Raw genomic sequence first — 22,854 nt, forward strand, 5'->3', positions numbered from 1 at the left:
TGGAGATACTACATGCCTCTGGTAACTCTCCAAGTCACTCACCATCCTGCAATTATATTGCCATTTTTTAATTGTTTCTGGTTCAAAATCCTGGAACTTTGTCCTTATACAGCACTGCAGGCTGCTGTGGATCGAGAAGGGGGCTGACCAACACCTTCTCAGGGAAAACTTGGAATAAGGAATAAATCTTAATAAGGACGCCCACATTCACTCAACTTTTTTAAAACGGTGCAGCATTACGTTCGTTTGGATGTATGTTTAAAATTAGGAGCTTTCATGTTATACATTTAGTATATCAAAATTTATTTTGTTCTGCATGTTTACCATTCATACATATTTATACTTAAAATTTAATTTTAAATTCTGGAAATCTGAAATAAAAACAAACATTGCTGGAAATGCTCAGCAGGTCATGCAATACCTGAGAAGAGGAATAGAATTAAGTGTAGCTTAACAGTCATTGACCTGATTCATTAACTCTATTTCTTTCCATTGTCACTTTGTGAACCTGCTAAGTGTTTCCAAAATGTTTTATGTTTATTTCAGTTATCCCCTTATTCCTGAATATCTTTTTTTTAGTCAACATCAAATAAACAGATTATCTAGTCTTGATTGTATTTCTGTCTGTGGGAGTTTGTTACCTGCAAGTTGGTCTCTGTGTTTCCTACATTATAACAGTAAGTGCTGTTCAAAAGTATTTATTTGTAATTATTAGATTAGATTACTTACAGTGTGGAAACAGGCCCTTTGGCCCAACAAGTCCACACCGACCCTCCAAAGAGCAACCCACCCAGACTCATTCCCCTGCATTTACTCCTTCACCTAACACTACGGACAATTTAGCATGGCCAATTCACCTCACCTGCACATTTTTGGACTATGGGAGGAAACCAGAGCACCCGGAGGAAACCCACGCAGACACAGGGAGAATGTGCAAACTCCACACAGACAGTTGCCTGAGGCGGGAATTGAACCCGGGTTTCTGACGCTGTGAGGCAGCAGTGTGAATCACTGTGCCACTGTGCGGCCAAATTAACTTAAATTTAATTGAATTTAAATTCCATCCACTCTAGTAGGAATCCATGTTCCCAAATCATTAGTGTCTATGACATTATCATTACACCTCCATTTCCCCCTTTGGTTGAATCAAATTTTGTTTGATAACATTCTGCTATTGAATCTTTGGAATCTACATTAAAGTTGCTACACAAGTTATTATCAATTGAGCAGGTACAAAGTGATCTAACCCTTGAAAGTCAAACATTTTTGAAATAATCCACTGGTAATATTACATTTTTCAACTGTGTTTGGTTCAATGAAATTCATACTGTCCAAATACTGTGACAATTTGGCGAGGTACAGATTGTAAATGCTGCGTCAGATTAGTTATCAGCTTCCCTGCTTTATTTAGTGTAGCTCTTCATTCTCCTTCCTGTGCTCTGTATTTCTTGAACAACCCTTGACCCCGCTTAACTTAGTTGTCCAAAATCCAAGAAGATTTGAAATCCAGGAAGGATTTTATTTCCAAGAGTGCCAAGTTTTACATACCCTTCCTGTAGTTGTGAAGCTTGGTGGAGACTGTTCTAGAAGGTAAGTCCAAGTTTCTTGTCAAGTTTAAAAGCTGAATTATTACCAACCTATTCTGAGTTAGGAGCCCACATGACTTCAGGATCAGCTGCATATCTTTATGCAGGTCCCTCACAGTGACAGACGCAATGGCCTCTTTAAGCCAGTTTCTTAGCACTCAATACCAGAAAAGAGAATCCAGCAATACCAGAAACTAAACAGTTTGATTTTAGAGCTTTGTGCTTTGAGCTGTCATGTGTGCTCTATAGTATAGATACTATTCAGTACTTTTGTGGACTGTGGTCAGTCTGCCACAGTAGCACCCAGTTTGTGAATGTGTTGAGTTTGACACAGTGCCAAATGGTACCAATTCATGTGAAGATCGCACATGTCAGGTCAATTGGCAATTCTTTTAGTTTATATTGGTACCTCACAATTAATTTTAGATTACTTACAGTGTGGAAACAGGCCCTTCGGCCCAACAAGTCCACACCGCCCCGCCGAAGCGTAACCCACCCATACCCCTACATCTACATTTACCCCTTACCTAACACTAGGGGCAATTTAGCATGGCCAATTCACCTGGCCTGCACATCTTTGGACTGTGGGAGGAAACCCACGCAGACACGGGGAGAACGTGCAAACTCCACACAGTCAGTCGCCTGAGGCGGGAATTGAACCCAGGTCTCAGGCGCTGTGAGGCAGCAGTGCTAACCACTGTGCCACCGTGCCGCCCACAATATCTCAAAGTGTTACCAAAAATAAATAATGGATCTATTCGTATTTTTAAATAATTAACTTTGCCATTCTGAAGAATGGTCACTAAACCCAAAATGTTAGTTCTGCTTTCTCTCTGCAGATGCTGCCAGACATGCTGAGTTTGTCCAGCAATTTCTATATTTGATCCTGATTTGCCGTATATGCAGTTTTTTTTTAATCAATGAATACCTTTAAGGTTGATATAGGAAATTCTTGTTAGTCAAGGGAATCAAAGGTTGGAGTTAAGATTGGAATATGGAATTCAAAGCATAAACAGATCAGCCATGATCTCATTGAATGGTGAAGCAGACTAAGGGGCCAAATGGCCTAATTCTGCTCCTATTTTGTATGTTCATAAAATGCTGGAAGTGCCCAGGCAGGTGGCATCTTTGCAGAGTCAGAGAATCACAGAGATATACAGCATGGAACAGACCTTTCAGTCCAATTCGTCCATGACGACCAGATATCCTAAGTTAATCTAGTCCCATTTGCCAGCATTTGGTCCATATCCCTCTACAACCTTCCTATTCATGTACCCATCCAGATGCCTTTTAAATGATGTCATTGTACCAGCTTCCACCACTTCCTCATTCCATACCCTCGGATTAAAAACGTTGCCGCTTAGGTTCCTTTTAAATCTTTCCCCTCTCACCTTAAACCCAATCCCTCTAGGTTTGGACTCTCCTCTCCTGGGGGAAAGTCCTTGGCTATTCATCCTATCAATGCCCCTCATGATTTTATAAACTTCTATAAGGTCATCCCTTGGCCTCTGATGCTCTGGAAAATAGCTTCAGCCTATTCAGCCTCTCCTTATAGCTCAAACCCTCCACCCTGGCAACACCCTTGTAGATCTTTTCTGAACCTTTTCAAGTCTCACAACAACCATCCTTTAGCAGGGAGAGCAAATTGAATACAGTATTCAAAAAATGGCCGAACCAAAGTCCTGTGACAGCTGTAACATTAACTCCCAACTCCTGCACCTAATGCACTGTCCATTAAAGGCAAACATACCAAATACCTTCTTCACTATCCTGTCTAGTTGGGCAACTCCACTTTCAAGGAGCTATGAACCTGCACTCCAAGGTCTCTTTGTTCAGCATACTTCCCAGGGCCTTACCATTAAGTGTATAAATCCTGCCCTGATTTTCCTTTTCAAAATGCATGACCTCACATTTATTCTAAATTAACCTCCACCTGCCACTCCTCGGCACACTGGCCCATCAGATGAAGATCCTGTTGTACTCTGAGGTAACCTTCTTCGTTGTCCACTACACCTCCAATTTTGGTGTCATCTGCAAACATAATAACCTCCTATGTTCACACCAGTTCTGTGACCTTTGGTCAAAAGTGGGGACGACTCTGCTACTCTTCCTCATTGAAATAACATTACAGGATCTTTTAGAACTGTGGGTGTCCCTCTACTCCGAGGGCTGAAGGAGGTTGAAAAGGCAGCTCAATACCACCTTCTCTCTGGCAATTAGGGATAGATGCTGGCCTGTGCTTCCACATCCCATGAATAAAAGTAAACATCCTACTGAGATGGAAAAATAAGATGAAGAATAAATGTCTTAAGGTATAATATATAATAGATAGCAATAATAAATAAGATATCGTTTAAGGGAACTGAAGCATTTTCCTTTAAGACAGCATTGCATTGTAGCTGCAAAGACTTTGTGAAGGGGAACTGTTCTTTGGCACTTGTGCTGCGCCGGGGAACCTTTTCTGTGGAACACGAAAGGCCGGTTGGTTGTGTTCTCCTCTGCCTGCGGGAAAATCGAGTTTCTCTTTTTAAAACAAAAAGGATAATAGTTTTCCAGAAAGAGAGAAACCGAGAGGGAGATGTCGGCTTTTGCGGATGATTATGGGGCGGAGGTGAGTTTGCGGCGAGGGTCGAGTGATATTTTGCTGTTTCGTTAATGTCACACACACACATGGTTCCTGCAGCCTGAGGCCCAAAGGAGCCTCAATTTACCAAACAACCCCCTTCCCATTAAAACTTAGTGTTATCTTTTAAAATATTGTACTGATTAGTTCTTTCTAGTGGATTCAGAATCTCCTTCTGTTTGAATTAATGTCATAGGATCTTTTACATCCAACTAGGTAAGTCAATGGGACCTTGATTGAACCTCACTCTGGATTGGACAGTACAATGCTCCCTCAGCACTGTACAGGAATGTTAACCTTTGTCTTTGAGCTCAAGCAGAGGAATGCAACTTTATTTTGGAGTCCAAGGTGAACTGGAGACTGCTTAGCCCAGTTGGCTGGGTGGCTAGTGACTGGTTCAGAATAGCACCAACATTGCACATTCGATTCCCTTTCCAGTTAAAGTACACTTGGTACCTTCCTCCATGCTGTGTCCCTGAGGTTGGGAGGCAATGGCAACCTACTACTGACAAAACTGCCTAGAAAACGGATCCAGGATCAAGCATCTGCCTTGAAGCAGAATGCATATCATAGAAATGCTTATTATTCTATCCCAATCCATTACTGGATCTCAAAGCTGTGGAACTGCTTATCATCTCAGTCTTTTCCTGTACAATCTACAATCTTTTAAGTTGAACCTTAACATTACTTCAGTTTAATTAGCTCAACTCTTTTTCCAATTTTCTTTGGATTTAAGGTTGTGCAACATGGGCTTTGACCCTTCACTTAGACTTTGGATTTACCAGAGAAGGGCTAAAAAATCCAATGCTTTTCTGATGGATTAATTTTATACATTTGTGGAATTACTTCATACTGTAATAATCAAATGTCACTCTCTGGGGAAAGCAATTTTTCCTGAAATCCTTGTCGCATTATTGTGATTATTATGAGTGGCTATCCTCCATTTGCAGCCTGAAGTTGTTTTAATCTTCAGGGGTTAAGTCATGAGGAGAGGTTTGGATGTAAATATAGAAGGTGTGGTTAGTAAGTTTGCAGATGACACCAAAATTGGTGGTGCAGTGGACAGTGTTAGCCTTCCTCCAATTTAGAACTTCAACTTTTAGATCTTGTCTATCCTTTACTGTCACTATTTTAAAACTAATAGAATTATGGTCACTGGCCCGAAAGTTCTATTAGTTTTAAAATAGTGATGGAAAAGGATAGATCAGATCTAACAGTTGAAGTTCTAAATTGGAGGAAGGTTAATTTTGATGGTATTAGGCAAAAACTTTCAAAAGCTAATTGGGTTTGCAGGTAAAGGGACGGCTGGAAAATGGGAAGCCTTCAGAAATGAGATAATGAGAGTCCAGAGACAGTATATTCCGTAAGGGTGAAAGGAAAGGCTGGTGGGTGTAGGGAATGCTGGAGGACTAGAGAAATTGAGAGTTAAGAAAAAGAAGGAAGCATCTGTAAGACAGGAGAGATCAAGTGAATCGTTAGAATATAAAGGCAGTAGGAGTGCACATAAGAGGAGAATCAGGAGGGCAAAAAGGGGACCTGAGATAACTTTGGCAATAGGGCTAAGGAGAATCAAAAGGTTTTTACAAATACATTAAGGACAAAAGCGTAACTAGGGAGCAAATAGGGCCCCTCAAAGATGAGCATGGCAGTCTTTGTGTGGAGCCGCAGGAGATCGGGGAGATACTAAACGAGTATCTTGCATTAGTGTTTACTGTGGAGAAGGACATGGAAGATATAGAATGTGGGGAAATAGATAGTGACATCTTGAAAAATGTCCATATTACAGAGGAGGAAGTGCTGAATGTCTTGAAACACATAAAAGTGGATAAATCCCCAAGCCCTGATCAGGTGTATCCTGGAACTCTGAGGGAAGCTAGGGAAGTGATTGCTGGGCCCCTTGCTGAGGTATTTGTATCATCGATAGACACAGGTGAGGTGCCAAAAGACTGGAGCATGGCTAACGTGATATCACTATTTAAGAAGGGGGGTAAGGACAAGCCAGGGAATTATAGACTGGTGAGCCTGATGTCGGTGGTGGGCAAGTTGTTGGAGGGAATCCTGAGGAACAGGATTTACATGTATTTGGAAAGACAAGGACTGATTAGGGATAGTCAGCATGGCTTTGTGCATGGGAAAGCATGTCCCATGAACTTGACTGACTTTTTCTTGAAAAAGTAACAGAGAGGATTGATAAAGGCAGAGTGTTGGACATGATCTATGTGGACTTCAGTAAGGCATTCGACAAGGTTCCCCATGGGAGACTGGTTAGCAAGGTTAGATCTCATGGAATACAGGGAGAACTAGCCATTTGGATACCAAACTGGCTCCAAGGTAGAAGACGGAGAGTGGTGGTGGAGGGTTGTTTTTCTGACTGGAGGCCTTTGACCAGTGGTGTGCCTCAAGGATCGGTGCTGGGCCTTTTACTTTTCATCATTTATATAAATGATTTGGACATGGATATAGGAGGTATAGTTAGTAAGTTTACAGATGACACCAAAATTGGAGGTGTTGTGGACAGCAAAGAAGGTTACCTCAGATTACAATGGGATCTTAATCAGATGGGCCAATGGGCTGAGGAGTGTCAGAGGTTAATTTGGATAAATGCGAGGTGCTGCATTTTGGAAAAGCAAATCAGAGCAGGACATATACTCTTAATGGTAAGGTCCTAGGGTGTTTGCTGAACAAAAAAACCTTGGAGTGCAGATTCATAGCTCCTTGAAAGTAATGTCACAGGTAGATAGGATAGTGAAGAAGGTGTTTGGTATGCTTTCCTTTATTTGTCAGAGTATTGAATACAGGAGTTGGGAGGTCATGTTGTGGCTGTACAGGATGTTGGTTAGGCGCCTTTTGGAATATTGCGTGCAATTCTGGTCTCCTTCCCATCTGTTGTGAAACTTGAAAGGGTTCAGAAAAGATTTACAAGGATATTGCCAGGGTTGGAGGATTTGAGCTACAGGAAGAGGCTGAATAAGCTGGGGCCGTTTTCCCTGGAGTGTTGGAGGCTGAGGGGTGACCTCACAGAGGTTTATAAAATCATGAGGGGCATGGATAGGATAAATAGACAAAGTCTCTTCCCTGGCGTTGGGGAGTCCAGAACTAGAGGGCATAGGTTTAGGGTCAGAGGGGAAAGATATAAAAGGGACCTAAGGAGCAACCTTTTCACGCAGCAGGTGGTATGGAATGAGCTGCCAGAGGAAGTGGTGGAGGCTGGTACAATTGCAATATTTAAAAGGCATCTAAATGGGTATATGAATAGGAAGGGTTTGGAAGGATATGGGCCGGGTGCTCGCAAGTGGGACTAGATTAGGTTGGGAGGTCTGCTCAGCATGGGCGAGTTGTACCGAAGGGTCTGTTTTCGTGTTGTACATTTCTATGACAGTGAAGAAGGTTATCTCAGAGTACAGTGGGACCTTGATCAGAAAGGCCCATGGACCAAGGATTGACAAATGGAGTTTAATTTAGAGATAAATGAGGTGTTCCATCTTGATAAGGCAGGAATTATACAGTTAATAATAGGGCCCTGAGGTGTGTTGCCAAACAAAGAGACCTAGAGGTGCAGGTACCTAGCTCCTTGAAAGTGGAGTCACAGGTAGACAAGGTGGTGAAATCTTCAAGAAATTAATAGGAAAAGGCAGGGTGAATGAAAATAAACCTTCCAGTGGTAGGGGATTCTAGAACGAGGCGGCATAACTTGAGAATTAGGTCCAGACTGTTCCAGAGAGATGTTAGGAAGCACTCTTACACAAAAAGGGTGGTAGATATTTAGAATTATCTTCCAAAAATGGCAGTGAAAGTTGGATCAGTTGTTAATCTTAAATCTGAGATAAATAAACTTGTGTTAAGTAATAGTATTGAGAGATATGGGTGAAAGGCACCGTACATTGAGTTGGCCTTAGATCAGCTATGATCTCATTGAATGGTGGGACCTTGATGAGCTGAATGGCCTACTCCTGTTTCTAGGTAAAAACAAGGAGTGCAGATGCTGTATACCAGAGTCTAGATTAGAGTGTTACTGAAAAAGCACAGTAGGTCAGGCAGCATCCGAGGAACAGGAAAATCAGCATTTTGAGCAAAAGCCCTTCATCAGAATGAAGGGCTTTTGCCCGAAACGGCGATTTTCTTGCTTCTCTGATGCTGCCTGACCTGTGCTTTTCCAGCACCACTCTACTCCTGTTTCTAGTCTTCTCCAGACGTGATAGCAGCATCTTTTCTATATCTGTTCTAATCAAAACCTTTGATAATTATAAATACCTCTTTCGGGCTATCTCTTGATTTTCTCATTTGTCAGGAGAGGAAATTTAACTTCAGTGGGGGATTGCAATTTAAATATCAGTGCAGAATAACAGGTAAAAGAAATTCAATGAGGAAGAACTGGGCAGGTTTTTTGTGGGTGCGAGTTGATCTCAGGATAAGAACTTTCATGACTGCAAGTCTTGTAGGAAGGTCTTGCAAATTTTTCGTCTTATTTTGGGTTGAACCTTGGGCTGGGATTTCCTTATGTATCAGTATGAATAATATATTTTATGTGGAACTACAGTGAGAGGTGTGCTGTGATATTAGTTCATTCACGGGATTGGGGTGTTGCAAGCTGGGCCAACATTTATTGCCCATTCCTTGTCGCACTGGGGAAAGTGATGGCAGGCTGTATTCTTGAACCCCTGCAGTTTATTTTGTATAGGCAGACCCACAGCTCTGTCATAGAGTTTCAGGGCTATGGTCCACTGACACTGAAATATTTCCAAATCAGGATGATATATGGCTTCGAGGAAAACTTGCAGGTGGTGGTGTTCCCATGTATCCTGTGTTCTTGTCCTTCTGATGGTGGTGGTCATAGGTTGGGAAAGTGCTGCCTAAGGAACCTTGGTGCATTTCTACAGTGTATCTTGCTTTGCTACACTCTGCTATTGAGTGCTGGTGGTGGAGAAAGTGAGTGTTTGTGGACATGGTTTACAGAAGTGCTGGAGATAGCTGACAACAGGTCCAATGACCTGGAGCCCTAACAGTTCTCCTGTGATGCTGATTTGCATGTATAGTAATGTCCCTGTTATCTAATACCTAGCTATCTGGAATTCTTGGGCAACTGGCAGTCAGAAAGGCACCTCCCTACTACATGCATTAGTTCTCCCGTAATACAACAGTCTGAGATTAAAAGGCTAAATCAGAATTGTAACCTTCTCATTGCTCTGGGAACTGATTGTTTGTTTGATTTCTCTCTCTACTTTTGATTAAAACCTTGTATTTAAGAGCGGTCCTGGCCACTAGTTTTTAAAACACACATTAATCTTGTGGCAGCGACGAGTTGAGTTCTCCCAGCCACTGTTAGTATTTCTCGTACAATCAACAGATTCCTGTAACTGCACTTCCCATTGTCTGGATTCTGGAGGTTTACTGTACTTCCTTCAATCTCCTGTGCTTTAATCACTACGATTGTAATGTCAACTGTGTCTCAGTTGGTAGAACTCCGGGCAAAGCTCAAACAAAATTCCGTCAGACAAAAGACTGATAAGAATTTAGAGGGAACTTATAAAATCAAGTAGAATTGTCACAGTGTCCCTGTTACATTCCATGCTCTGCAATTCTTAAGATGAACACAACGTGCTACTTTTCTTGAATATGGCCAAAACTCTGGAGCAGAAACAGATACCCAGCATGACCACTCCCACATCCAATGTGTAACATGGATCCTGTAGGTAGCCAGCTTGGTCAGAAACAACAACAACGAGGTCCTCTGGTTTTCCCAATCCCCTGTCACAGTTGATCAAGAGCGTGGAACTGATCATGGAGCCAGAGGTTGAGGAGCAGCCCCTTCAAATAACGAAAGAGTGACTGCAATCTCACATTGTGAAATTGGAAAGAAATTGAGGATAAATTATCCTATTTGGGTGGGAGATTTATCCAGGCACAGAACAATGTGTTCAGCCCAGCACGTCTATGCTAGTGTTTGTATTTTGGAAGAGCTTCTTCCCACGTGGTTTTCTCCTCTTGCCCTTAGACTGCTGTATGCATCAAGCTTCACTTCAAATACATTAATACTATCTGTTTCTGAGTTTCACGCTGCCAATATTAAAGAATCTATTTTAACGTCATTTGTTGCTGCACCCTTGTGTGGACTTCATCAGTCATGGAAACAACTTCTCCACCTCCACCTTGTGAACCCCTTCATGTTTTATGGGCAGACATTCAATGTGTTTAATTTGTCCAGAATCATTAAATTCATATTTTTCTTTGAAAGGAACACTTGCGTAGAAAGCACTTTTCACAACACCTGACACAAAGCTAAGAGTCTCAGTTGGACTCCAGTTGGAGAAGGTGAAGACTGCAGATGCTGGAGATCAGAGTCAAAAGGTGTGGTGTTGGAAAAGCACAGCTGGTTAGGCATCATCCGAGGAGCAGGAGAATCGATGTTTGAGCATAAGCTCTTCATCAGGAATGAAGATCTTATGCTCAAAATGTCGATCCTCCTGTTTCTTGGATGCTGCCTGACTGGCTGTGCTTTTCCAACACCACATTTTTTTGACTCCATTTAAGAGGGAATCAAAGCTGAGGAAAGAAATGTAGCTGAGAAAGTGAGTTTTGGTAAATACCTGAACAGAGACACAAGGAGGAAACAGAAAGCATTGAAGATGAACAAGAGACAGAAATCTTGGCTGAAGGGAGAATAGAACTTCCATGTGGTGCAATTTTCCTGGATGTTCTATAGGAAGGATATTGTGAAATTTGAAAGGGTTCAGAAAAGATTTATGAGGATGTTTCCAGCATTGGAGGGTTTGAGCTATAGGGTGAGGCTGACTAGGCTGGGGCTGTTTTCCCTGGAGTGTCAGAGGCTGAGGGGTGACCTTATGGAGGTTAATAAAATCATGGGAGGCATGGAAAGGGTAAATTGACGAGGGTTGGGGGAGTCCAGAACTGGAGAGCATAGGTTTAGGATGAGAAGGGAAAGATTTAAAAGGGTCCTAAGGAGCAACCTTCTCACGCAGAGGCTGGTGCATTTATGGAATGAGCTGCCAGAGGAAGTGGTGGAGGCTGTTACAATGACAGCATTTAAAAGGTATCTGGATGGGTCCATGAATAGTAAAGGATTAGAGGGATATGGGTCAAATGCAAGCAAATGGGACTAGATTAGTTCAGGATATCTGATTGGCATGGACAGGTTGGGCTGAAGGGTCTATTTCCATGCTGTGCGTCTGTATGACTAAAAGCGACAGTGAGTTCAACACAAATACAAAAGCAAATTGCTACAGATGATGGGAAAGGAATAACTCCGCAAGGCTTCTTGACAGAACCCTGTAAACGTCAACCTCTACCATGTGAGAGGACAAGGGCAGCAGATGAATGGGAATATCACCATCTACCAGTGAGACACCACCTGTATTTGGGACTATATCACCATTCCTCCCTGTTGTTGAGTAAAAACCCCTGGAAGTCTGTTCCTTACAGCACTGTGTGTATCCCTACATCCAAAGCGCTGCAGCATTGCAAAAGGGCAGCTCACATGATCTTTCAAAAGCAGTTAGAGATGGGCAGTAAATGCTGGCTTTGCCTCACAGCTCATGAATAAATGCCAAGCAGCATCTGTGCAGAGAGAAACAGAATGAATAAATCAGGTTAAGAGCCTTTTGTCGTCTAACCTCTCCTGCTTTCCATTTTATCCTGACCATTTCTTCATTCTTCTGCTCCCCCTCCAACTCTACTTTTCCCCAATTTCCCTGTGTCTATATCTGCTTAAACTCTCTTAGTTACATAAATTATTTCCAGTTCTGTTCTTATTCAGTGGAATAAAATGGGAGGAAACCTATTGTGAGCATGAACACTGACATAGACCAACTCAACAATGTCTCTCTGTAATTTTGCTGCTGTCTTGAAATTTCTCCTTGCAGCTGATCCTGTGCATAATGCTGCGTTGCACAAGGTTATTGTAAAGTGCTTTGTATCACTTGGTATTTAATAGGTAAAAGGGGGTTGGTTAGCTTAGTTGGCTGAATACCCAGTTTGTGATGTCAACAGTGTAGTTCCCCACTGGCTGAGGTTACCATGAAGTATTCTCCATCTCAACCTGTCCCCTTATTTGAGATGTGGTGACCATTGGGTTAAGCCATCACCAGTCTTGTCGCTCAAATGAGAAATTAGGACTGTGGCAACTTTATCAGGAGAAAATGATGGTAGTGGAGTGAGTAACTTTTACATAATTTTGTTTTTCCTGCACACGTGATTTGTCTTGCCTGAAAAGTATCTGCACTTTTCCTAACTTTTGCCACTTGTTTTATGTTTGCATCATTGATGCTAAATTGTCTTCACTTCTGTCCACAGTATGATCCATATGCCTACAATGCTGATTATGACCTCCATACAGGTAAATCTCATATTTATTGTTTGGTGTGCTTGCTTAGATACTGTAAACATGCCAACACATGAGAGTCTGTAACTGATTGTGATTATTGGCTTGAACTAAAGGGACAGCCGAGCTGAGTGAGTGAAACAGTGAATTGGTCACATTGGCCCTCATTTTAAATAAGTAGGGGTTGGGGAGTCAGGGCAGCTATCTTGTGCGTGAACCCCAATGTGATGTTAGGCCTTGCTGATTTTAACAGCTAGGCCTTGCCTTGCACAAATGTTTCAGGAGTCCCTGGGGCTGTTTTGTTGTAAATAGCCTGCAATCTGGAGGGGCACACTGTCCTTCAGTGTAACAATTTTAGGCATGGGAAGAAGGGGGCATGGCTGACTAAGTAAATAGGTATATCACCCAATATAGTGCCTGTACTCCTGGGTAGTCTTAGAGTAGACATCCAGTATGTCTTGGCTTACAATTACCTTCAATGCTAAAGGTGTAGAAAGGAGAATTCAGCCACAGCCCTTAGTGCAAATGTGGGCAGTAAATGTTGGCTTTGCTTCACAACTCATGAATGAATTTTAAAAAAACAGCATGCCAGGCAGTGTTGTTGGAGAGAGAAACCGAATTAACAATATGCAAATAGATAGAGTGGAAAGTTTGCGGCTTTTTCCTGGGGGAGAGGAGTCAATGACTAGGGGATACAGATTCAAGGGGCAGGGTGGAGGGTGAGTTTAAAAGAGATGTGTGAGGCAAGTTTTTCACACAAAGGGTGGTGAGTGCCTGGAACCTGCTGCCAGAGGAGGTGGTGGAAGCAGACACAATAGCAGTATTCAAAAAACATCTGGACAAATACATGAATAGGAAGGGAATAGAGGGATACAGATTCAGTAAATGAAGACCGTTTTAGTGTGGAAGGGCAAAATATGTCAGTGCAGGCTTGAAGGGCCAAAGCGGCCTGTTCTTGTGCTTTATTGATCTTTGTTCTATTGGCTGAAATGTGAGGTGGTTTAAAATTCCTAACTTGGGTAAATACCAGGAAGTACCAGTAGTACTTCAGTTATGTGGAAGGAGAGAAAGAATGTTAGGAAGGGAATCAATTATTGTAACAATCCTTTTTTATTTTCTCAGGTGACCCTAAGCAGGACCTTGCATATGAACGTCAATATGAACAGCAAACATATCATGTGATCCCGGAAGTCATCAAAAATTTCATCCAGTACTTCCATAAAACTGTCACTGATCTGATTGACCAAAAGGTTTATGAGTTACAATCTAACCGTGTATCCAGTGATGTAATTGAACAGAAACTTTATGAAATTCAGGATATCTACGAAAACAGGTACTGATGGTAAACATTCACTGCATATGTTTGTGGATCACTAAATGAAAGAACTATGTATTTTATAAACAGAAATATTTGTCAAACTTGCCTTCACACTTCTTGTTAAAAGGCATAGTTTGGTTTTCAGTCCATTATTACTTCTGATGCATGCTTTGCAGGAGATTGAGGGAAGTCAAGAAATTAAAGTTGAAATTGCAACGGATCAGATTTTATTGAATGGCAGAGTAAGCTCAAAGGACTAAATAGATACTCCCCATAAGTTCTATGTTCCTACAACATGAAGACATAAGAAATAGACTGTATGAACCACTGGGCCACCTGTACCATCAACACTATGCTACTGTATCCACATATCCAAAAATATATTGAACTTTGCCTAAAATATACTTGGCAACTGAATGTTCGCAGAGGTCTGGAGTGGAGAACACTAAGGATTCACGCTGAGTGAAAGCATTTCTCCTCTTATCTCTGAAGTAAACATCTCAGCCCTTTTCCTGAGATGAGGATCCCTAATTCAAGACTTTCAAGTCAGATGAAACAGCCTCTCTCTGTATCTACCCCATTAAGTGCAGTAAAGAATCTGTTTCATTTCATTGAGGTAATCTCTTTATTCTAAATTCCAGAAAGACTAGCCCTGTTCTATTTAATCTCTCCTCTTAGGCCAGCCTCTTATCTGCAAGAATTTATTTAGTGACTCTCTATAACATTGCTTGACAAATTAACTGTAATTTTCCAAGGATATAAGTAATCGAGTTGATAAGGAGGAACCAATAGATGTGGTTTACTTGGACTTTCAGAAGGCTTTCGATAAGGTCCCACATAAGAGATTAATGTGTAAAATTAAAGCACATGAGACATGGGGATAGTGTACTGACATTGGTAAGAGAACTGGTTGGCAGACAGGAAATAAATAATAAGACTGAATGGGTCATTTTCCAAAAGTGGCAGCCAGTGACTAGCAGGGCTTGGACCCCAGTTATTGAATATATATTAGTGATTTAGATGTGGGAACTAAATATAATTTCTTCAAAATTACAGACGACATAAAGCTGGGTGAACTGTGAGGAGGATGCAGAGATGCTTCAGTGTGATTTGGGCAATTTGAGTGAGTGAGCAAACATGGCAGATGATGTGTAATGTGGATGTATGTGAGGTTATTTTGCTTGGGATCAAAACCTGGAAGGCAGATTATGACCTGAATGGTGATACTTCTGGAAAGGGCGCAATGAGATCTGGCTGTCTTTATATGCCAGTCACTAAAAATAAGCATTGCAAGTGCAGCAGGCAGTGAAGAAGACAAATGGTATCTTGGCCTTCATAGAAAGAAGATTTGAGTACAGGAGCAGGAGTGTTTTGCTGCACTGAACCAGAATTTTCAGAATCATATTTAACCTGTTACTAAAAACCAACAGCACAGAACTATTCAGCAAGAGATATTATCTGTGGTGTAAAAGTGATTTGGTAGCAATATAAACAATGATGGAAACTACTTGAGTAATTCTTTTATTCTCCTGTTTCTTCAGCTGGAATAAACTGACGGAAAGGTTCTTCAAAAACTCCCCTTGGCCTGAGGCTGAAGCTATTGCATCCATATGTCGAAATGGTAGAGTGTTCGGGTTTTCAGCTTGTTCTTTTTGATAATCGTTGGTTAATGTACTGTTCCATAGACGACTCCCTGCCCACAAAATAACATTCCTGAAAGCCAGGCCATGAAGGATAGAACTGGAATTCAATCTTTACACGCTTTTATAAAGTTTTATTTAACAGCAATACATGTTACAAACATACAATTCCAAGCTTAACAATCTCTGTGTTAGTCTGCTCCTGTATATTTAAGAGAAGTAAATCCCCAGATGCCCACCACTTGAATATATCCACTGTATATAATTCTTTTTTTAACATATCTTTGTACCCATCTTTATAAGAACTGTAATGCTGATCTTTTAACTTCATTTTTCTAATTTACAGCTAAGATTTTGTACCTAGGTGTCTGTACCCAAGATGGAGCCAGAAATAGCAATTTTGTACACTTTTTGCTGTACTCATGTATCCCTGTATTTGAGTACATATGAGAATAAACCTAATTCTAATTAACATAATTAGAATTCTCTATGGGGAGAATGCGAGTAAGTGGAGTTGAAGTGCCCAGCAGCCATGATTGAATGGCGGAGTGGACTCGATGGGCCGAATGGCCTTAATTCTACTCCTATGTCTTATGGACTTATTAAGTCTATGACAAAGAATCAACATTGTTTAAATCTCATTACAAAATGTATTGTTTTGATTCCTATGGACACCTGCTTGCTTCATACGCATATATCCCATCTTGAAGTACTCTATGATGGTCATCAGCGCTGAAGAATACTGGGTTCTAAATTTATCAAGTTGTGTCCAGGGGTGAAACAGTCTCAACAACAACAAATTCTTCAGGGCAGCAGCAAGTGGCTGATCTTTATCTGCATTAGGCCTTTGCTGAATTGATGAGACCCTTTATATTTTAGATGTTCCGGTCTAGATTTCAATATTGAGATGCAGCTCCTGTACTCAGTTCCAATCAAATGTTTACATTAGTTTAATCTAAGTTTCTAAACTGCGACCCGCATCTTTGGGATTTGAATTGGTCCTTTAAAGGCAGGAGTGCTACTTCTAGAAACTGAAAACAACTGAAGGTCTTTGGTAATGTGACCTCCCTCTGTGTCCATCCATGCAGAACTTAAATGAGGCATAATTCACCCCACTCCAATCTCCTCTGCTCCCAGTCCCAGTAGGCAAGCTTTATTTTGCCATGTCGTTGGTGTCCGTGTCCTGGATTTTGATAGTGAAATCGGAGGATAAATTTTCTGTGGTTCTGGAGCTTCATGTGCTAACAAATCTGGGTCACATTGGAATGCTCAGCGAAATTTTGAAGTTTGAATTGAAACTTAATTTTTTTAAAAAGTTTTTTGGTTGCTGTTTAAGCAGCAGAGGAGATGAAATTTGTGTTTGGAGAAAAAAGAATGGATAACTTTTTTAAAAATTTTGAAGATTGCATATCTCGTATTGTAGATCTCTTCTAATGTGCTGAATAATTTACCATACCTGGGGTATAGGACATATACCACAGTTCAATGTACTGTGTATTTACCTTCCAAAATGATCTTTTGCAGATGCTGTCTTCCTCATTCTATACAAGGAACTCTACTACAGACACATTTATGCTAAAGTCAGCGTAAGTCTGAACTCCATCATTCTGTTTGCCAAATAGTTTAACTATGTTAAATGTATAACATTTTACATGCTATTTTTCATCGATCCTTATAGTTGCACAGCTTTTCCTTTGTAGTTTTCATATTTATACCAGTGATTAATTTAAAATGTAATGTATTAGAGTCATAGAGATGTACAGCATGGAAACAGACCGTTCGGTCCAACTCGTCCATGCCGACCAGATATCCTAACCCAATCTAGCCCCACCTGCCAGCACCCGGCCCATATTCCTCCAAACCCTTCCTGTTCAGATACCCATCCAGATGCCTTTTAAATGTTGCAATTGTACCAGCCTCCACCACTTCCTCTGGCAGCTCATTCCATACACGTACCACCCTCTGAGTGGAGAACGTTGCCCTTAAATTAGAACTTTTTGGTCTTCTGTATTGGAAGTGACTTGGACTTGTATTTTGCTTTTCAAAATCGTAAATTTTTAAGCAGCTGACCTGATTGGTGCAACCAACCACTGTCTTCCACACGCACTACTTCAGTAACTCTCAGTGGCAGCAGTGTGTACCATCTACAAGGTACACTGCAGCAACTCATGAAGGCTTCCAAATCTGTGATCTCTTCCACCAAGAAGGACAAGAACAGCAGATATGTGGGAAGACCATCGTCTGCAAGTTCCCCTCTAAGCCACACAACAGCCTGACTGGGAAATATATTACTGTTCTTTTACTGTTGTTGTGCCAAAATCCTGGAACTCACTTCCTTACAGAATTGAGAGTGTCCTTACATGCCAAGTACTGCAGCAATACAAGAAGGCAGCTCACTGCCACCTTCTTCATGCCAGTAAATGTTGGTCTTGCCAGCAATGTCCATATCACGTGAATGAATAATAGTTTTTGTAAAAAAAAGCAAACACTTAGTCTATTCCGTAAAAATAAAGTTTGATAAAACCTTATGAGTCAACATATCCTTCCAATTCTGTAGCGTAATCAAAGTTTGGGGGAGAAGATCTGTAGCATAATTTCAGGATTTCTACAAGTTTTGGCTTGAGTTACTGAGAATGCAGGTCATTGTATTCTGTGTTGTCTTCATTTTTATTGGAGAATAGTCATTATGATTGTAATGGAGTGGACCACACCCCTCCCCCTCATAATAGATTAAGAAGATAGTCTTTTCTTACCTTAAAGGTAAGTATAAGGCATTACATTCCAGATGCAATTCAATTGGTCAAACTACTCGATGTTAAGCAAAGCGCACCTTATTTTTGCACTACAGTTAAAATAAAAAGAAAAGAATTGGTTCAACTGTAACTCTATCAAAATGCTTAACAAATATTAACTACTAGTGATTAGCTGGTGCAATATAGTAAAATCCCATAAACATGTGGCAAAAGCAAATTCAGTAAGATAGATTGTCTCACGTGCAATTCTAAACAGCAGGAAGAGAAACCCAGCTTTTGGCTGTAACAGAGAGAGGAATAAGAGCTTCCACATCCAGCTTCAAGACTGCAGAAACTGCTGAAAGCCAAAACTAAAAATCTGTGGAGCTTGACCCTATCCATTCAAGATGCTTCTATTGTTCCAATTTTTTTTTTAAGAGCTTCACACGCTCTTTACTTGATTTGGCTTTGAGCAGAGTGCTCAAAACTTCTGTCTCAACTTTTCCTAATTTAAAAAAAAGATAAAATAAACCTCTTAAAGCCATAGTATTGTCACATTATGCCATTGCTATTGATCTGCGGCAGGCTAACATTAATTGTTTTGAAACTCCACAGCACATTGCACTATATTCAGTAGTTTGGTATTGCTTTGTCAAAAGTTTGTTGAGTGATGAGCAGAATCTGTATTGCTTGCTCCATGGTCCAACCCATCCATGTTGACCAGATATCCCAACCCAATCTAGTCCCAATGCACTGATGGACTTTAAGCTTCTGTGCAGTCTGCAGAGCAAACTACAAGAAACATGATTTAGGAACTACTCCTGTCATACTCACTGGTTCCATTCCATTTCATTTCCTTTCCTTTCTAGGGAGGACCTACATTGGAGCAGAGGTTTGAATCCTATTACAATTACTGCAATCTGTTCAACTACATTCTGAGTAAGTACACTTTGTTGTAATAAAATCGTTATTCTCGCTTTTACTTGCACCTGCTTCTTCCACAAAACTTATATGTGTGAGGGGGATGGTTAGAGAGAGTGAATAGGGAGGAGACAGTGTTGTGAATACAGTCATTATTACTGAATAGTAATCTTCAGTAGAGGTTGTCAACATGGTGGACACAAGGAGCTGAAAATATATTAACAGAAAAGCTCAAATAGATACAGGAAGTGCTGGAAATACTCTGGTCAGGCAGCATCTGTGGAGAGAAATGGAGCTAGCATTTTGGATCTTTCATCGGAACAGATCTCCAACATCTGTGGTATTTTGCTTAGTAGCAGGGCAGCACAATTCTGAATTAATATTCACGTTCTTTGTGTTGGAGTAATTAAAGTATACTATTTGAGCTATGGGGGAGGCTGAACAGGCTGGGACGTTGGAGGCTGAGGGGTGACCTTATAGAGGTTTATAAAATTATGAGGGGCATGGATAGGGTAAATAGGCAAAGTCTTTTCCCTGGGGTCAGGGAGGCCAGAACTAGAAGGCATAGGTTTTGGGTGAGAGGGGAAAGATATAAAAGCGACCTAAGGGACAACTTTCACACAGAGGGTGATACGAGTATGGAATGAGCTGCCAGAGGAAGTGGTGGAGGCTGGTACAATTGCAACATTTAAAAGGCATTTGGATGGATATATGAATAGGAAGGGTTTGGAGGGTCATGGGCCGGGTGCTGGCAGGTGGGACTAGATTGGGTTGGGATATCTGGTCGACATGGACAGGTTGGACCATGGAGCAAGCAGTACAGATTCTGCTCATTTTAAATCAGAACAATCACATCCCTTTCAGATGCAGATGGTCCAGTTCCCCTGGAACTCCCAAACCAATGGCTGTGGGACATCATCGATGAGTTCATATACCAGGTGAATTTCTGCCTTTCCTTCAGATCAATTTGCTTAAATCTCCACAGCACATTACTTTTCTGTAACATGTATTTTTGGTTTGGAGATACCAGTGTTGGACTGGGGTGTACATAGTTAAAAATCACACAACATCAGGTTATAGTCCAACAGGTTTAATTGGAAGCACACTAGCTTTCGGAGCACTGCTCCTTCATCAGGTGGTTGAAGGAGCAGTGCTCAGAAAGTTAGTGCTTCCAATTAAACCTGTTGGATTATAACCTGGTGTTGTGTGATTTTTAACTATGTAATTTTGGGATATTCTCAAGAGGCTGAGGGGCCTTCTCTGTACTTTTGAGTCTCTGCAACAACTAGTATTGGGCTCTGCCTTTTATTGACAATTGGCAGCTCTCATCTAGATCGTCAGAATGCATCCAGTGGACGAAGCGTGATGCTGGGTAGGAAATCATCAGGAGATTCATCCTTTCTTGCAAACTACCTGTTCTGTTTATGTTCCAAACTACTCCTATGAAGAGCAGAAATAACTGTTCTTGTTTACATCCATGAAGTGAGTCCAGATTCAGACTGAGTAGTTTATATTGGAATCTATCTTATACCTTCTGTCTGTTGACCAACTCAAGTCAGATATGATGTGGTGAAGAGAAGTGCATGATAATTAAACTACTTTACCTATTTTCTTTTGGATTTGTACTGGAACAAACATTATTGTGCAATATGTCCTTTCAACTTCTTCACCACATTGGTACTGTGGTTGCAAACACGGAGGAACAAAATACACCTTCGTATTGCCTGTTGTGACTCTGATGACTAAGTACATAGAACATAGAAAAATACAGCACAGTACAGACCCTTTGGCCCTTGATGTTGCGCCGATCCAAGCCCACCTCACCTACACTAGCCCACTATCCTCCATATGCCTATCCAATGCCTGTATAAATGCCCATAAAGAGGGAGAGTCCACCACTGCTACTGGCAGGGCATTCCATGAACTCACGACTCGCTGAGTAAAGAATCTACCCCTAACATCTGTCCTATACCTACCACCCCTTAATTTAAAGCTATGCCCCCTCGTAATAGCAAGAGGGGGCATAGTAGAGATTGAAATGTTAAGAATATGCCATACAGTTTATTCAGAGCAAAAATGAAAACTTATTTTTGTTAGGGTGCTCTGCAAAATTGGCCAGTCAGCAGAAATTTGACCCTGATCTGACTAACCATGTTGATTTCTTCCATTGAAACCTCTCTCTTTCTCTGTACAGTTCCAGTCTTTCAGTCAGTACCGCTGCAAAACAGCCAAAAAGACAGACGAGGAAATCGACTTCCTACGGTCAAATCCCAAAATCTGGAATGTTCACAGTGTCCTCAATGTCCTTCATTCACTGGTTGACAAATCCAACATCAACCGGCAACTGGAGGTCTACACCAGCGGAGGCAAGTGCAGGATGATTCTCATTTGTGTAAAGTCAATGTTTTTTTTTATTCCATGTCCCTCTTAATATTCCACTTTTCCCCTCCTTGCCTCTCACTTCTGTTTTGGGACTGAATATCTTGGGAAATTTCAGTTAGTGTTTCCATTGATCCTGAAATATATTTATTACCAGGTTGGCCATGTGCTCATTAACTAATATCTGTTTCACTTTATCTCTCGGCATTGGACTGATTGTTAATTAGCAGCTAAAATGCAGAAGCAACCACTTTTTTTCTCAAACAAGTGCTACTTCACACTTTGCAGACCCCTGAATGACTGGCATACTTTTTCTTTTTAATTCCGTTTCAAGCACTTCTTTTCTACCTGTATTTTTCCATCAGTTGTATGAACCATGTTTCCATACAAGTGATATCCCTCTTTTTTTGCAAAAGAGACTTGTACTTAAATAGTGTCGAACACCATCTTAAGTCTTGCCAAAGTACTTTACAGTCAGTTAAATGCTTTTAAAGTGTAGTCACTGTTGTAAAGAAACATGGCACAGCAAGCTCCCACAAAGTGTTGTATGGTAACAACCAGATGATCTTTTGCAGGTGTTGGTTAAAACTGACTGCGGTAAAGATTTACATTTACTCCTGTATTGACATCTACTATTGTTCATCTCATTACAGGAGATCCTGAGAGTGTTGCTGGGGAGTATGGACGTCACTCTCTATATAAAATGCTAGGATATTTCAGCCTGGTAGGACTTCTGCGCCTCCACTCACTTCTTGGAGATTACTACCAGGCTATCAAAGTGCTCGAGAATATTGAACTCAATAAAAAGGTGCATCCCATTATAACCTACCTGCACCGCTTTACTGAACTTAGTTAATCAGCTAATCTTAACCACTGGTTAGTTTGTTTCATAGCTGTCATTTAAAGAGGAGTAACATTACAGGAAACAAGTTCATAATTCCAGAGAAATTGCAAATAAAACACTGTAAATCAAACATAACACTGAGACCAGTCCCTCTTCCAGTCCATGTAATCAGCTAAAAGTTAATAATGTTTGAATTAATTAAGGGAGACAAAAGAAAAGGAAGCGTACACATCTGCTAAGAAGACACCCTTCAAGATGCATTATTTCTGGCCTTGGAGTTAGGATAATTTCAAAGAGCGTCTGCAGGTTCTGTTAAGTATTATGCTTCCTCAAAACTACATTGTGATTTCCACACAGGTCTTCCATTTATGTCTATCTTGCAACCATAACTTGCAAATTTACTGGATAATAGAAATTCTTGTGAAGTCTCTCCAAGTCCTAGATCTTATTCACTCTCCTTTTTAGCAAAATGTGTT

The 22,854-nt window shown here is 40.9% G+C and overlaps 1 protein-coding gene across 1 annotated transcript in view; it reads left to right on the forward strand.

Moving 5' to 3' along the window:
* The first annotated feature begins 4,022 nt into the window (after positions 1-4,022).
* Positions 4,023-22,854, forward strand: part of eif3s6ip (eukaryotic translation initiation factor 3, subunit 6 interacting protein) — a 31,357-nt gene continuing 12,525 nt past the window's right edge. The window contains exons 1-9 of the mRNA XM_072588621.1: positions 4,023-4,197; positions 12,517-12,559; positions 13,667-13,877; positions 15,404-15,483; positions 17,027-17,088; positions 19,104-19,173; positions 20,020-20,093; positions 21,350-21,521; positions 22,188-22,342. Coding sequence (XP_072444722.1) covers positions 4,165-4,197; positions 12,517-12,559; positions 13,667-13,877; positions 15,404-15,483; positions 17,027-17,088; positions 19,104-19,173; positions 20,020-20,093; positions 21,350-21,521; positions 22,188-22,342 — 900 coding nt within the window. The 5' untranslated portion in view covers positions 4,023-4,164. The remainder of the gene's footprint in view (positions 4,198-12,516; positions 12,560-13,666; positions 13,878-15,403; positions 15,484-17,026; positions 17,089-19,103; positions 19,174-20,019; positions 20,094-21,349; positions 21,522-22,187; positions 22,343-22,854) is intronic.

This window comes from Chiloscyllium punctatum, chromosome 18, assembly GCF_047496795.1.
Source record: "Chiloscyllium punctatum isolate Juve2018m chromosome 18, sChiPun1.3, whole genome shotgun sequence".
Lineage (NCBI taxonomy): Eukaryota > Metazoa > Chordata > Chondrichthyes > Orectolobiformes > Hemiscylliidae > Chiloscyllium > Chiloscyllium punctatum.